Raw genomic sequence first — 17,168 nt, 5'->3', positions numbered from 1 at the left:
AGCGAGGAGTTTTAACTGTGACTAAACCCGAAGTCGGATTAGGCTGTCTCTAATAATAGCATCCGGATACCAGTGGTTATATATATATATATATATATATACTTCATGGTTAAAAAAAAAAACAACTAAATTCTTTATTTGCAGTTTTGCACTATGTTTAGATTTGCAAATGGTAATATATTTTAGATTGGGCTTTTGTATTTGATTGGGCGGTTCTATGTTTGTTTCTTTCTTGCACCCTCAGCTTGGGCCAGCGCATCTCTATGAATAAAGGTTGGGCTATTGTACTTGGATCGACTACTGTATTACAGATTTGCGGCAATCTTGTTCTTGTTCCTCTGTTTGTCCCTGCTCTCTAAGCAGCACTTGCATATTGCATTTGCACATTGCACATTGCACTACACTACTAAGTGCCATGCTAAGGTCCTTCTCTTTGCCTACCCGCCTCACACCTATTCCCTCCTTCACAAGGTATCTCTCTCTCTCTCTCTCTCTCTCTCTCTCTCTCTCTGTGTGTGTGTGTTAATGTCGAAGTCCCTAATTTTCTTGAAAGCATATGAATATTTTACTTGCCATCAAATAAGGAGTCTTGGGTTCTAAATAGTAACTTATTTGATTCCTTTTGGATTTATTATATTTAATTTTAATTCTGTTTTCAACAAATTGAAGAAAAGATAAGGATTAATGGTTTGATCTGTTGACTGGTTGTTTATATTACATATGCAGACCAATTTGCTTGAGCAAAATGACAACTCTACCATCACCCACTTGCCCAAAATTTATTTCTGTTGAAGGGGCCGACATCAACTCAAGAACTAAACCTGATGGTAATGCATATTCTTCTTCTATGTTCTGTTTACAAAACCTTAGTTAATAGTTATATATTAGCTTGCACTTGCAACAGTTTTCATGAGCATCAGTCTCTCTCTCTCTCTCTCTCTATGTATATATATATATAATTTATGAATTTATGCTTCAAATTATTATTTCAATAGTTTATTCGTCATTTTTCTTTAGCTCGTAAACTAATTGTTGTATTATGGTGGTTACTATAATGAAGATAATGGTGGATTTATTGGTTTTCAATTTGAGAGATAAAATGTAGCAGAAATTTAGAAAAATATTTCCTTAATTTTGGGATTTTCACCTTGTATGAAGAGGATGTGCAAGGGAGGGGGTTTTGGTACATGGTCTATAAGATACATTTTTTGGCTTCTTTTCTCTATTTTCAAATCCCTATGATTTTCTAAACAGAGCATTTTTTTCCCCTATCTTCCTCCTATGCCCTTTTCTGGCTCAGGTTTTAGATTTTATTTCAGTATTACCACATCAAATTGGTTAAAAAATTATGACGCCAACTTTGTTTCATCTTATAAATTTCATGTATAACAACATAACCAGGGAATTATATTAAGCTTCTCATACAGTACCTGATGCTAATAGCCAAAATGAGCTATGCTGGAGTTTAGAATCATGTTGACACAATTTCCTCTAATACCATATTTTGGTTTGTTTAATAGAGGATTGTCTTGGTGCTACCATGCTACATGTAAACTTAAATAGTCTGTTCAAAAACTAAGTGCATCATCTCAATGTCATATTGCAGGCATTAGATTCCGTCTTGTCTCCTATAACATTTTGGCTCAGGTATGAAAAGCTTGTAAACATTGTGTTGCAGTCGGATAATTTCTTGCTTTATTAAGACTTCAAATTTATTTTCTTCTTTGAAGCCCATCATTGGTACTTGGACATTTATTCTTTTGGTAGCAAATAAGAAAATTTGAAGAGAAATTATTAAATATATCAAACAATCAGAAAGGCATGTGCATGTGTTTCTTGGGGTTTTAGATTTTGTTCATGTCTGCTGTCTTGGATGTTTTGTACCATATAAATATATATACTTCTATATACTTCTTGGTCTTGTTCTGCCCATATTTGGCTTGTCTTGTGAAGAAGTAGGAATTTGTGATTTAGCGTCACAAGTTTCATGGTTGTGTTATGCATAATTGAAAATACTGGAGACATATGCATCACTAGAACCATCTGATTAGTTTAGGTTATAGATTTAGGTAAATACAGTTGAGCAGAATTCTTAAAGTATCAATCACAATGAGTCAAGTTTTAGCCTAGGACTTTGATCTGTTGATTGAAGGAGTGAATGTCCTTGAACCAAAGTGGGACTTTGGGGCTTAGTTCTAAATGATGGCTGCTACTCAGTGGAGTTTTGGTCTGCTGTTCTGTAATTTGTTGTTTTAGGTTGGGTACTTGGGAATCATAAGTGAAAATTATTTAGGCCGTTGCACACCATTGCAGGATGTTGTACTTCACATTTGCTATTGTTAGAAATGTTACACTAGATAGTCTTTTTCCTATAAACTAATTTTAAAAAAAAATTTGTGGTAGCACTAGGTGCAATCTTAGACTTTCTCTTTGACATCTTGACACTGATTTTGCAACTGTGCTTTCAATTTGACTTTGAACCTTCCCTAAAGTAATGGGATCTCTCTCTCTCTCTCTCTCTCTCTCTCTCTCTCTCTCTCTCTCTCTCCTTGGGGCCATTGAACCTATATATCATAATTGAATAATATCGTAGAACATATTTATAGTAAAAATGATTTTTTACGAAATTACTTTTTGAGCGAATTCATTGAATTGGTTAGATTTAATTTTAATTAATTGATATATAATTTAAGTGCAATAGTCAATTTTAAACATTGATATTGCTTGAGCTATGTGTTTAATATAGTCGCACGTCAATTTTAACTAGACAATCGTAATTTCTTTTCAAGAAATATTTAATTTCTATTAAATTTTGAATTTTGATTCTTTTTGCTACTTTGTCATTTTTTTTAAAGCTGTAACTGCAACTGTATTGACTTTCAGACTTTGCCATAATAATTTGGTGCTGCAATTTAGAATTTATTGCCAATCTCATTCTCTCTCATATCACTTATTACTTCAATGTACCTTTTTGTCATATTGAGTTATGTCTATAGTGATTAAGGAGAAAGATGGGTTGAGATGGTGAAATATATGCAATGATCTGGCTTTTGAATGTTGCACATGATTTAGAAATGCTGCAAATGCGGTTATGACCTCTGGAATTTGTGCCAAAATTTAACTGAATCTTACTTCTCTTGGAATATCATGCAGCTGTAATAAACATATTTTATTCTTGATTTTATTGTACACACTATGCTTGGTTTGTATCTATAAAACTTCGTGGAAGATGAATTTAGAATTTATTGCCAATCTCATTCTCTCTCATGTCACTTATTACGTCGATGTACCTTTTTGTCTTATTGAGTTATGTCTACAGTGATTAGGGAGAAAGATGGGTTGGGATGGTGAAACATGTGCAATGATCTGATTTTTGAATGTTGCACATGATTTAGAAATGCTATAAATGTGATTATGACCTTTGGAATTGTGCCAAAGTTTAACTGAATCTTACTTCTCTTGGAATATTATGCAGCTGCAATAAGCATATTTTATTCTTGATTTGATTGTGCACAGTATGCTTGGTTTGTATATATAAAACTTTGTGGAAGATGAAATCGTTAACTATTGCAAAAATGTTTAGGTCTTGGCATACTTGTTCCTCTACTCAGACTCTATGATGAATTTCAGGGATTTCTGATATTGTAAATCGTTTTATCATGTAGGTTTATGTGAAGAGTTCCTTATTTCCACATTCTCCATCTCCTTGCCTCAAGTAATTCTTGTAACTCTTTTTCCCTCTTTCTTTGAGTGATTTTATGATTTTGGTGTAAAATCAACGTTGTCCCTTTGTAGGCAACCCAAAAGGGGGTTTGAACTGGGTACTGTTAAAATTTTTCAAGTTGCTATACAAACCTTTACTTACTGAAGCAACCAAATGAAGGGAGGATAAGGAAAAGAGAATTAAAACAAGGATTTATAGAGGTTCAGCTTCCAACCAAACCTATGCCCTCTTGTCAAGGGCCTGCTTGAGAGTTTTCTTCACTACCACAATGTTCTTCAAGGTGAAGATTAAGCCCTTACAAAATATCTCCTTTTTGATTGCGATCCCTAGCAATCCTGCAAATTGAAGTTCCATACAACCAAACAACCTTTCTTACTCTCTTAACAAAAATTGCAACTTAAGAGACTTCTTTAATCTAAAAAAGAATTGCAAATTTTGGCACAAAGCTTTCTAGAGAGAAAAATTTGTAGGCACATTGAATAACTCAATTAATTGCACAAAGTTGGTCTTCCCAACTCTGTAAATATGCCCAAGGTTGATTGTCCCCTCATTATTAAATGACCGTTTGGGTGCATCTAATTCATTTCCTACCATTCAACAACCAAACCTAGCCGTTATTCCCATTTTCCAGACTAAGGTTCAGCAGCTGAACTTCAAGGTTTTTGTGGCCAAACTTGTGCCACAGACACATTAGGAAAATAGCAAGGTTTGGCAGCCAAAGCTCCTTCTACAGCTTCCCAGGCACCTTCCTAAACCTCAAAAACTTGAATTTTATCTAAAATATTTTGGTTGAATGGTTTCCTATAAACCCACTTCAGGTCTTAAAGACTTGACTAAGGGTCCCAAAGGTCCATAACTAAGATATAGCCAAATGCAATTTTTCCAGAAATGAAAGTTACAAGGATTTAAGCAAAATAAAACCATGATACTTTAAATTTATAATCCTTATAATCCTCATCTTGGATGATAATCTTCTTAAATCTTTTTAATACTTCAAGCTCTAAATATTCAACATCCATAAACTTGAAGTACTTCAGATAAATTAATTTTTCAATATTTTGAGGGACCTAAAAACTTACACAAACACTTGAAATATAATTAGTTGCGCAACTTACTATTCATTATCATCAAAAGATATTAATTCAGTACCTCTTTGTTCAACAATGAATATTTATGATTCTTGGATGCATCTTATTGAATGAGGTAACTACCAACTTATTGTTCATGTATTTTGTAACCTTTCTCTATAATGATACCGAAGAAGCTGGTGAAGAAAAGAAGAGGAATAAAAGAACTGACTCTATCAACTATGCTACATTTTGTAAACCGTGTCTATATCCTGCAAATACCTGCTAGTATCTTCTTTTATTCCTTTTTCACTAAATTTAGTGGTCTTATTATTTAAGCATATATCATGGTTTCTGACAACCATGCAACCTTATACTGTCCTTAGCTCAAATGCACATGCAAACACATAGATGTTAATTATTCTCTTACTCCTTGAAGGTTATTGTTCTAAGTAAACCGTGATATGCTAATTCAAGGTTAAGGATCTGATGGAAGTTCTTTGTTATGGTCCCTAGATAAGGATCTAGTTATGGGGCGATGGTATGAGGGATTGGTGGGTGATTGGGATGACGAAGGGCGTTTACTGCGACCTATGGTTGCAGACGTTCAGGCTCAATAGAGGGACCCTGAAAACCTCTTGAGTTTAAGTCTCAAAAACTGTAGAAAGTTCAAACTGGATTTCATTAACAGAAATGAAAGATTAAATACAGAATATAAGTAACTGCCTCTACAAATAAGGAAGTTACTGCCTTAGTGGAATTGGTAAACCACCCACTAACTTAGGGAAAGCAAACACATGACAGAACATGGGAAAAACAGAAAAACAGAATAGAAACTAACTGCTGGACAGACAAAACAAAAAAGAAGCTAACTGCTGGACTTGACTGACTTAGCTTTTTGTCCATGGGTGAACCTCTTGTACACCTGGACGGGCTTGCTAACATTCTTTAGGTCGTTAAATCTGATATTGTCCCCAGACAGCATTTATCTGCTACTTGTAATTATTAATCAAGGGTTATGATTGTTATATCTAAGGAATTTGGAAAACCTCATATCTAGGGCAAATTTTCCCTGCTGAAAGAATTCTTTTATTCTTTTTGACTGAATCTTCTTTTCAGTACAACTATGAGAAATGCACCATGTTCCCAGATTATGAACTGCATTTTGATATCCTATGTGTCAAAGTTGCCATTTATGTAAGCTTGAGGAACTAATTGAGGTTTTCTTTTTCTTTTCTTTTTCCATTTCATTTATGCTCAATACAGGTGGAAGTCTCGTTCGCAGGCAATTTTAACAATTCTCGAGAACCTTGGAGCTGATTTCCTCTGCTTACAGGTGTTTTCAATTTATTTGTTGTATTGGGAAGGAGAAAAATTTGATAGTGGGGCTTGGAAGGAATTTCAACCTTTCTATTGTGGAATGAGAATTTATCTTTATGTTTTGTCACTTGTACTTTTGATTTCTTTTGTCACGTATTAAATTATTGATACACATAGGGATTAATGTAAACTTGTAACAAACCTTACCAGGAGGTGGACGAGTATGATAGCTTTTACAAGAAAAACATAGAGAGCCATGGCTATTCCAGTATTTATATTCAGAGGAGTGGACAGAAACGTGATGGGTGTGGAATTTTTTATAAGCACAACTGGTATCTTTGCTTTACTCCCCTCCTCTGAATCTAAGTAGATTGATTTTGGAGTTCTGCAAACATCATGCACCGAATATCATAGGAACCATTTAAGTGACACAAGATATGGGCATTTATAATCCATTTCTAAGACTAATGGTTTGTAAATTGTGTCGAATTTGAACTACAATGAGACTTGAGAATGTGAAAGCTGTTTTCTCAAATAACAACTGCATCCTTCTTCTTTTGCCTCTCCTCATAGAAATCCTACCACCATTACAAAATTGAGACTTGATTGCATATTTCTCATAGCTCAAAGACTCTAGCAAATATTTTTTCTACACGTTTCGAGACTAAAGAGCTCTTTTTCCTTTACATCCCATCTGGGACAACTCATTTTATTAATAGAATTTAACTCAAATAATTTATAACAGAATTCATATGTTTGGCATAAATTTTAGTCTTATAATTCACTTCATTTCCATCTTTTGCTGCAATCAAAAGTACAATTTATTTAGTTATTTTCTTAGTTTATCCTCATTTATGAAGCGACATATTTTAAATAAGGCGTTTTTGGTTTTCAGTAATAGGTTTCATTAAGATTAATTGAATTCTTTCAAAATCTTGCCATCTTTTTGCATGATTTCCATTTCATTCAAAGGGACTTGTTTTTATTTGATAGAATTATATGCTAGCAATTATATATTTTCCAAACACGAGTAGGGTTGCTGCATATTTGAGGTTCCCAAGCGTGGAATTTGCCAGTTTGGGTTAGTGGTCCTGGAATGGGTCTTATTGATGAGTGTTCGGTTTCTCTTCAACCTCTCTTATTGGTTTACATATCAACAATTTTATTTCAAGGATTTCTGTTGTCTTCTGATAGTGCATGATTAAACTAATATTTGTTACCAACTCATTAGATATAATCTCTTTTCCTTATCACTATAAATACCACTTTCCATTTTGTGGATTTCTTTTGACACAAATGATTTTAAACATTCTTTACACGTATCTCTTTCTCTCAGAGAATGGTAAATTTCCACTACTTGATCATTAGGCATTCAAGCTATTTCACTAAGATTGTTTGGGTTTATTCCCTATCTTTCCACTCCCACATTGTTTTTTTTAATGTTGCTTATTGATGAATGGTAATATTCCTTGGGGATTTTCATATTATTTCTTGATAGCAGCACCCTTTTGTTCCTTAGTTATCCTATTTTTCTCAAATGCCACTTCATGTCTTAGCCCCTAGAGATTGCCCATTCTTATCATGCACCTCTAATTAAGCCTTGTACATTATTAAGCATGTGAAACAATAGTTGCTAGAGGCATTGGCCCTAGTGCCTGTACTGAAGACTTAGGCAGGCAATGCAGGTCGTGCAGCCTTCAATAGGTGTGTGGTTGTGCGCAATGGCTTATGTGCACGACGCCTGTTCTAGGCTTAAGGCACAAAAGAAGCATGCATTACAAGCTTCCCTCATGGTGAGCTCTTGTGCTTCTAAAGGCCATCGACAACAAACTTGAAATTCCCCAACTTTCCGGAGTCTGGCAGTTACATGACAGGAAGGCATTGCAAATGCCCACACCATGCTAAAATCTTACTGGAACATAAACCCTGGAATTATTGGTCATTAAGACTGTACTTCTAACATTCACATATCTCAAATTATCCCCTTCTACCTTGTTTCAATCCTCTTTCTTTCTCTCACTTCTGCCTTTGGATCTTTTTTTTTCTCCCTTTTTGAACAACTTACTGAAGGAATTCTGGAAATCTAAAGATCATTCCTAGACGAGAGAAGACTGCGAATTTGTCTCAGAAGAAAGCACACATTGACCCCAAAAGAAATATACTTTTATTATGTACAAGTGAATAGTCTTTGTTAGCTGAGCTGTTTTTTAAAAGTTTTTCAGTGTTGCCATTTAAACAAGTGATGGGGAGGATTGATGTTTTTGGGTCAAGTCTATATTCATTCTGTCTTTGTTTTCCTGATGGTTATATATGTTGTTAACTTTAGATTCATGCTCCGAAAATTGTTAAGTTTGGTCAGATTAGGTGCCAATATCTGCACCTTTTATTTGTTATATTTGGTCTTACTTTTGAATTTTTCTTTGCTTGGGCCACCTGTTCCTGCCTTGAGCCTAAGCTCTAGGATTCCTTTCATGTCAAGCCATATTGAATATTGCACCTTAAAAAACTAGGCTTTATCCTTCATTTTCACTTCAAGCATTTACCTTTTTCTTTTTGTTCCCTGCTTTTAGTGCAGAATTGCTCTTAGAGGAGAGGATACAGTACAATGATCTTGTGAACTCAGTTCAAGATGAACCAAGTTCATCCAAAGATAAACATACTTATACACAGGCAGATGGGGATAAAAATGTTGAACTAAAGAATGGTAAATCTTTTTTTCTTTTTTTTTTTTTTTTCTGTAGTCTATCAATTTTCTTTATTTCAGCATCCATTAGTTCAAAATTTTTAGTATTTTCCAGATCACGTTGCCATGTGTGGTTTATCCCTAGGGACCATATGTGAAAATTGCAGTGTCGTTCCTTTTCCTCTAAGAAAAAGAGAATTACATTTATAAAGCATAACAAAAATGAGATAAACAAAAAACATGTGATTTCCTTGCTGCAGTTTTTGTTTTTCTCATTTCTTTATTCTTGTCTCTTCTCCTTTATTAGCACGCAATGAGAGATTAATTCCTTTCCTTTATTTGATCTTGGGTTTCTCCATTTGTTGATCTTCGTTCCTCTATTGAGAATTCATTCGTCAACTTTGTGGTTTATTATAAAATTCAAGCCCACCAGACAATAATCTGACAATTCTTTTCAACCTGAAAGAACTGGAACAAATGTGGGGCTTTGATTTCTCAACCGATTGGTTGAACTCTGGCTATGATGCAAGATCTTATACTTTCAGCATCTAAACATTTGAAATTAAAAATATTTAATAATATCTGGTTGTAATTACATAAATTTAGGAAAACAAAAAAGAATGCCAGAAATTTATAAAATATTGTTAGTTTTAGTCCAATAAGATAAAGAAAGTGTTTGCATAAACTCTTATCAAATCTGATTTCTTTTTTTTTTTCCCCAAATTATATTGACACAAAACACAACCAGTTTATCTATCATAACTTGGTAAAATCTTCTAGAATTGACTAGAATCATTCCTGATTTTCTACTAACATACACCATGCATATTCTAGATTAATCTTAAGCAGACTATCAAAATTACATTTTAAGATGACAGAAAAAATATCACAACACTCTTCATAACTCCTTCAAACTTTTGTTGGAAACACCAAGGCAGCTTGTTCTGTTTCAAATTTAGCTTTAGGCAAAGTTTTTGTTAAAATGTCAGCAACTTGATCCTGTGTTGCAGCAAACCAACTTAACTTTCCCTTCTTTTTCTGTTTCCTTGACAAAATGATATCTTATTTTTATATGCTTGGTTCTGCCAGAAAAAACTGGGTTCTTACAATGTCACTGCTGATTGATTATCACAAATTATGGTTGTAGCTTCGTCTTGCTTTTGGTTGAAACCATTTTAGTAGTTTTCTAATTAAGATGGCTTGATTTACTGTAGCTGAAGCTGCTATGCACTTTGCCTTAGCAATAGGTTGTGCCACACTTTGCTTTCTTGAAATCCAGCTAAAAATTCCAAAATTATTCTATTATGATGTCTCTCAACACTCTTTGTGCAACCTTTGAGATGCAATTCACTTGGACTCTGAATAAATCTAGACAAGCTGACAGCAAACTGTTATGGCGCTGCTCGACTTAGGGTAGTTTTACTGCTATTTACGGTGTTTTTATTTAGTTATTCAGTTTTTTATCATGTTATTTTCAGTTTCTTTGTTAGTGGCCATTAGTGGGGTGGTTAAGCAAGTAACTTATTGTAATGGGTAGTTATTAGTGGGTAGTGGGTAGTTTTAGCTTTACATTTAGTTGTTTAAAAGGCTGTTATATCAGGAAAAATGTAAGCAGAATTTTATGAAAAGGTTTTGAGTTCCTAAAACTCAGAGATTGTAGAGTTCTCTCTTAACGAGCTCTAGGAGATTGCAGATTCTCTCTAAGTCTGTCACCACTGATAGAGGGAAGAAAACTCCTTCTAAGATACCCATCTCAAACCTGATTCCCCTAATTCAAAGACCCATAACTAGATCCAAATTTGGGACCATAACAATTGGTATCAGAGCCAACAGTTATGGGCGAATCTGTTCAAGACCAGCTTACCAAACTCTTCAATTTACTCTTATCTGAGCAGCAGGCCAATCAGACCTATAATGAGAAGGTTGAACAACTTCATGCCAAATTGGATGCCATGTCTTTTGACTTGGAATCCATAAAGAAGGGGCTGACTTCTTCAATTGCTGAGAGTCCAGCACCGAAAGCAAAGGGTCCAATAGGTTCAGCCTGTCTAGAATCTCCTAGGGGCACTACAACTGTTTCGAAATTCACAGAGTTGGAGGTTCTTGGACCACCTATGAGGAGTAATAATTTAGGAAAGTTGGCAAGATTGGAACAACCTAAAACTGCCGCAGAGCGAATAGTTTTCCAGCAAATGTTTCAAGTCTCAATAGTTGTGTGTACAGAAGATAGAGCGGAGCAAAAGAAAGAAATAATCAAACATCAATTGTTAGCACAATTAGGGGGTCTTGCTTGTGATTTGGCAGCCTCTAAATGGGAAGGGAGTGGGAAGAAGCAATTCGAGAATGACATAGAGGAAACATTAGAGGAGCCATTTGATCCAGGCATATTAATTAAATATAGAAGCACAATAAACAGCTCCTTATTTGCAGAATAATAGAGGGTAATAAGGATTTTGTTTGCATCACATTTTCATAAGTTGAAGATTGCATGTCATCCATCCTTTGCGCTTGAGGACAAGCGCTTTTTCGAGGAGGGGTGTAATGTTATGGCGCTGCTCGACTTAGGGTAGTTTTACTGCTATTTACGGTGTTTTTATTTAGTTATTCAGTTTTTTATCATGTTATTTTCAGTTTCTTTGTTAGTGGCCATTAGTGGGGTGGTTAAGCAAGTAACTTATTGTAATGGGTAGTTATTAGTGGGTAGTGGGTAGTTTTAGCTTTACATTTAGTTGTTTAAAAGGCTGTTATATCAGGAAAAATGTAAGCAGAATTTTATGAAAAGGTTTTGAGTTCCTAAAACTCAGAGATTGTAGAGTTCTCTCTTAACGAGCTCTAGGAGATTGCAGATTCTCTCTAAGTCTGTCACCACTGATAGAGGGAAGAAAACTCCTTCTAAGATACCCATCTCAAACCTGATTCCCCTAATTCAAAGACCCATAACTAGATCCAAATTTGGGACCATAACACAAACATAATGGCAGGCCTTGTTGCAGTTGGATAATCAGCCAATCATAATTTAGTGAACTCCACTCTCGAATTTCACAGCTTCATCTTCTATCATTTTTTTTTTTTTTTCATTTTGAGCTAATGGAGTACTTTTTGCCTTGCAATTCTCCGAAGCAAATTTCTTGAATCCTTCACTAGAAGGCTGTCTTTTGCAAATAAAAATTCCTTGCTGTGCTTGATGAATCTCCGTGCCAAGAAAGTAAGTCGAGTATCCTAAATCTGTCATCTCAAATGCCTTCTCCATTTTTTATTTGAATTCCTCTACCAAAGTTGAACTGCTGCTGGTTATAAGAAGATTATGTAAATATAAGGAAATGATCACAATTTCATGATTGACAAGCTTCATCCGTAATTTGTGAGTGTTGATTCAAGCTCCTCTTAAAGCCCATCTTTCTTGGTACCATCAATTCTTCTATACCATGCTCTAGGAGCCTGTTTTAATCCATATAGGACATTTTTGAGCAAATACATCTTTTCTTCACTTCCTGCAGTGACAGAGCCCTTTGGTTGCTCTACAAATATCTGCTTCTCTTTGTAACCATTCAGAAAAATTGACTTGACATCAATTTGGTACACTTTCTAATGTTGTTGAGCTGCAATTTCAATTAACAACCTGCGTCATTTTCTGCTCCTGGAGCAATGGTTTCAATGAAGTCCATCCCATGCTTTATATTTATGCTAGTTGGTTCTGATGACAGCATTTTCAGAGTTAGTATAACTTGCAAACTCTGCTTCCTCTTTCTCTTGTTGCAACTTGTTCTTGGAGTGTGGCCCACTGAATTTCTTCTTATTCACTGCCTCATCTTCCTAATCGAGCTTCTATATTTATCTTCACATCTTTGCAAGTTGAAATATTCTTATTTTCTAAGTTGAAATTTCTATAGCATTTTGATTTGCACCCGTAAGAACACCAATTTCAACCTTTTGACTTAATTTATTTCTTTTAACATTAGGAATTTAAGTTTAGTGGATGCTCTCGAACACTCTTAGATGCTCAACATTAGGCTTGAACTTGTACCAAGTTTCATATGGAGTTTTCTCCTTCAAGCTTCTGTTGGAAGTTTGTTTTATAAGTAAATGAATGTACCTCTGCCAAGATTCGCTTGGAACTTTCTTCTCAAACATGAGAAATCTGGCTATCTATATCACAACATTGTTTTTACTCTCACACACTCTGTTCTGCTGTTGGTGAGCAGATTACAGTAAATTGGTGTTTGAGTCCTGCAGCTTCATGGAATTTGTCAAATTTTTCACCACTATATCTAGTGCCACTAACTGATTTAGTGACTCTAATACAAAAACCATTTTCATTTTCCACCAAAATTCTTGCATTTTTAAAACACTTTGGCAATTTTAGATTTTTGTTTCCAGAACCAAACCCAACGCAAGTATCTACTACCATTTAGAGAAGGGGCCCTCATGTGACAACATGCATCAGAATGGATGATCTGCAATTTTTTGTTTTCTATTCATGCTTGATTCTTTGAATGGTAGTCTGCTTGTTTGTCATATTGGGAAACACCACTGGCACCATCTCATTCATATATGGTAACCATTTTCTCAAATAGTTCCAATTTTTTGATTTGTGGAAGTGGAGAAATTGGCAAGGTCGAATTTCTTGTGCCATAATGTTGATTCATCAACTGAATTAGAGTATGAAAGAGCATTTTTTGCAACTCCAATCGAGATGGAAGCTTTTGTTTTTCCTTTTGACAGTCATTAATTCACTTCCATCTGGATCTATTTTAGCGCAAGCCATGTTTTTAAATAACAATTTATAATTCTTCTCAAGCAATTGACCAAACACTAAATAAATTTTGATTTATTTCAGGCACATACATAACATCAGGAGTAAATATAGTACCTGTTGGAGTATTTATAGCATGAACTCCTTTGCCTTTGGCATGTAAAATCTTTCCATTGCCACTTTTGACTCTTGTTATGGGATGTATCCAACTTCTTGAAATATTGGGATTGGAGGTCACCTAATGGGTGCCTCCACTGTCAATTAACCAAACTCCTAATTGGTTTGAACTTCTTAGCTGTTTGTATTAAGCAAGTGGTTTCTTGCTGCTGCTAACTTTCTGAAACTTGTGCTTTGTTTGGATGGAGGGAGGATGCAAAATGAGAGAGTAAAATGGTATTATTCATTTTACCTCCTTATTTTACACTCTGTGTTTGGTTTGGAGGGAAAATAAAAGGGTGGGAGTAAAATAAATTTATTTTACTTAGTTGCACCTTTGTTGTTTTTATTTTCCTCCCATTTTGGAGAGTAAATTGGAGGAAGTAAAATAAAGATATTTTACATCCACTCCTTATTTTACCTCCTTCCCAAACAAGGTATTTTGCAAATCCCAAAAAACTTTCACTTGTTATTTTACATCCCTCCTTATTTTACATCCAACCAAACAAGCTCTTGAGCTTAGCTTCTGGTTGTGATGCTCCCTTTATTTCTATTAATTTTCTCCACATGGCCAAACCTTTGTCTGTATCACCATCTTTCTTTTCTTTATATTTTCCCTCATTATTTGATTTCTTGTCTCGAGTTTTCTTGATACTTCACTTGATTCCTTGCTACAGGAGCTCCTTCGCTATTATCCTCCATTCTTAATGATCTTCTATCCTCAATAGCTTGCAAAACATTTATGAGTTCTAAGAGAGTTATGCTTGAAAGATCTCCAGAATCTTCTAAAGGAGGTTTTTATTCAAATATATCAGGAATGCTAAACCAAGTCTTTCTTCACTGTTATATAATTTAACTCTTCATCCATCACCCTGATTTGATTCACCCCCTTCAAGAGTCTATCAGAAGATTATTGATCAGTCCTTTTTTTTTTAACCTTCAAGCCTTCAAAATGCTTTCTCAAGTTCAAGACTTGAATTGGTCTCGTTTTTTACTGCTTTCAAGTTATTCTCTTAGTTTGTCCCAAAATTCTTTTCCAATTTCACAAGTTATTATCCTTGTAAAAATGTTCTCATTCACAACAAAGAGTTATACAGGCCAAACTTTTTGGCACACTCTTGAAATTGACATTTCTTACAATGTCATGGGGAATGGAAATATACTATTTAGGGGAATTGAATTCTGACTCCCCAATAGGTCACCCATCTTAGTACTATTCTTGTCCAAGCACGTTTAACTAATTTTGGATGGGATGTGGTGCATTAGTGCTGGTACAATTTCACCCTTCATTGGACAATTATTTTTATGCTGGCTGTCCACCTACCGCAATCCTCCTCCTTTTTCCGGGCCAGGAACTGGCTATGTTGCACTAGGCTCACATAGGCTGAGTTTGTATAAGGAAATTGAATAATAATGTTAATTGTGTCTCCTTGTGACTTATAAGAAAAATGAGATCCTTGAATAACATTCTAACCAAATTTGTTTGTTTTAATTTCTGAGTTAACATTGTGTATATTTTGTCATGACATATTTGTGGTGGTCTGTACATGAATATGGATCCGTCTGTGAATGCTTTTTTCACTAATATAATAGAAACATCAGATCATCTCTGATTATATTGATTTATTATATTATGACTTGTCAAGCTCGTGGTTCACTCAATGATCCATCATCAGGTTTTGATTCCTCATTAAAAAGTACCCCCAATGATCGTGGAGATCCTAATGATCCTCGTGTAAGATTGAAGCGTGACTGTGTTGGAATAATGGCTGCATTTAAACTCAAGGATGCTTTTAATCATACAATTATTGTAGCAAACACTCATCTTTACTGGTATGTTGGACATTATACTGTGTGATGATACATAGCTTCATAGCGTGCTTATTTGAATATCTTCACTTCCAGGAATATTGTTTTGAAGTTTGTCTTGAAGTTTGTTGGCTGAAGGTATAATGCATTTTGATGATTTTGTTTTAGGGATCCAGAATGGACTGATGTCAAGCTTGCCCAAGCTAAATATCTTCTATCGCGCATATCTCAATTTAAGGCTCTAGTTTCTGACAAGTTTGATTGTACACCCTCCATCGTTCTGGCTGGTGACTTCAATTCTACCCCTGGAGACAAGGTATGTTACTGCACTTTCTTCTTCTCTTCTCATGTCTTTTTTATTCAGTTTATTTTAATCCATATTTATGCAGGTTTCTCCTTGCACTTCTTGGTTCTTTTGTTTTTGTTTTTTCCCCTATTATACTTCAGGACACATTTTTGAACTTTCTATGCTTTTCTTTCTCACGTCATACCATTATTTTTTCTTTTAGGTTTATCAGTATCTTGTTTCGGGCAACTCTTCAATTACACCATTAGCAGAATGCCTGGATGAGCTTCCTATTCCCTTATCCAGCGTTTATGGTCATCTAAGAGGAGAACCACCGTTCACAAATTGCACCCCTGACTTCACAAATACACTTGATTATATATTCTTTTCCCCTGATGAGAAAATAAAACCAGTCAGTTTCCTAGAACTTCCAGAACCAAATTCGCCTGATGTTCTTGGCGGATTACCAAACTATAGCCATCCAAGTGACCATCTACCGATTGGTGCTGAATTTGAAATCTCCAGGGAATAATGTTAGTCACAAAGCTAATTTCAATCTGATTTCTTATTTATGTTTTTTTTTTCACAGTTGTCCTTTTACTACAAGCATTCATATGTTCCTTTTTGGATAGAACAAGATATTTTTTACTTTATTTTGGAGGTTTCATTTGTTTGAATATTTGATTTGATTTCAAGGATTAATAAGCAACACTTTTAGGATCAATAACCAAAATTTTTTTTACGAGCGAGCTAAAAAATGTTGGAGCAGAGCCGTCAGTGTGAGTTTGTGTTGATGGTGTTACTCAAAACAGCAGCGAAGTGAAGTTAAAACTACAGTTTTTTTCTAAACTTCAAGTTAAACCTATTGTGCTCTTAAAGTTTTATTTTTATTATTATTATTATTATACCCCTTGCCATACTGGAATGCCAGAGTGTGTGTTCAAATGCTCAGAAGCGAGCGAACCTAAGGAATGGGTCCAACATAGCAAGATAGACGTTATATCTTCAAAATGGTACTTCACCAAAAATGATAAGGCAATTCCATTTCCAAATTCTATCTATAAACAAAAACTACAGAATTCCTTCATAAAAATTTTCCACTGAAACATATTTGTCTTGAGAATGATTAGAAAATTAAGTTACAAACTAAACTAAATAGAATTATATCAGCATATAGAATTTCTTGATTGGAAATCAAATATATTCCAAAGAAAATGACTAAGTATCAATAAGACTAGCTCTGTAATACATACATACATTGAAAAAGGGAGTTGCTTTGAAATGAAAAAAAAAAAAAACCTTTTGTTATCTAGAAAAACTCGTTATCTCTCCACAGTTCAATCCTATCAAATTACTTTCTCTCTCCTATA

At 34.7% G+C, this 17,168-nt stretch overlaps 1 protein-coding gene across 3 annotated transcripts; it reads left to right on the top strand.

Annotated features, from left to right (window-relative positions):
• Positions 1 to 299: 299 nt before the first annotated feature.
• Positions 300 to 16,477, top strand: LOC105643393 (DNAse I-like superfamily protein). 3 transcript variants are annotated; one of them, XM_089716142.1, is made up of 10 exons: positions 300 to 471; positions 727 to 827; positions 1,607 to 1,647; positions 3,666 to 3,715; positions 6,058 to 6,127; positions 6,322 to 6,443; positions 8,682 to 8,815; positions 15,350 to 15,536; positions 15,681 to 15,828; positions 16,022 to 16,477. In XM_089716142.1, the coding sequence occupies exons 1-10, from the start codon at positions 416 to 418 to the stop codon at positions 16,328 to 16,330; spliced, it is 1,218 nt and encodes a 405-aa protein (XP_089572268.1). In that variant the 5' UTR covers positions 300 to 415; the 3' UTR covers positions 16,331 to 16,477. The 3 variants fall into 3 exon arrangements, with proteins under 3 accessions (XP_089572268.1, XP_089572266.1, XP_089572267.1); XM_089716140.1 differs by having other exon boundaries at positions 301 to 471; positions 15,380 to 15,536; XM_089716141.1 differs by lacking the exons at positions 300 to 471; positions 1,607 to 1,647.
• The last annotated feature ends 691 nt before the right edge of the window (positions 16,478 to 17,168 follow it).

The sequence above is a fragment of the Jatropha curcas genome, chromosome 11 (genome assembly GCF_041381405.1).
Source record: "Jatropha curcas cultivar XTBG-Jc1 chromosome 11, XTBG_Jcur_1.0, whole genome shotgun sequence".
Taxonomy (NCBI): Eukaryota; Viridiplantae; Streptophyta; class Magnoliopsida; order Malpighiales; family Euphorbiaceae; genus Jatropha; species Jatropha curcas.
Note: the sequence above shows the minus strand (reverse complement) of the source record. Positions and strands in the feature narration are given on the sequence as shown.

Coding starts and splice junctions, on each gene's coding strand:
- LOC105643393 (XM_089716142.1), top strand. CDS start 416: ATGCTAAGGTCCTTCTCTTTGCCTACCCGCCTCACACCTATTCCCTCC. Junction 472..726: donor CCTATTCCCTCCTTCACAAG/GTATCTCTCTCT, acceptor TTACATATGCAG/ACCAATTTGCTTGAGCAAAA. Junction 6,444..8,681: donor ATTTTTTATAAGCACAACTG/GTATCTTTGCTT, acceptor CCCTGCTTTTAG/TGCAGAATTGCTCTTAGAGG.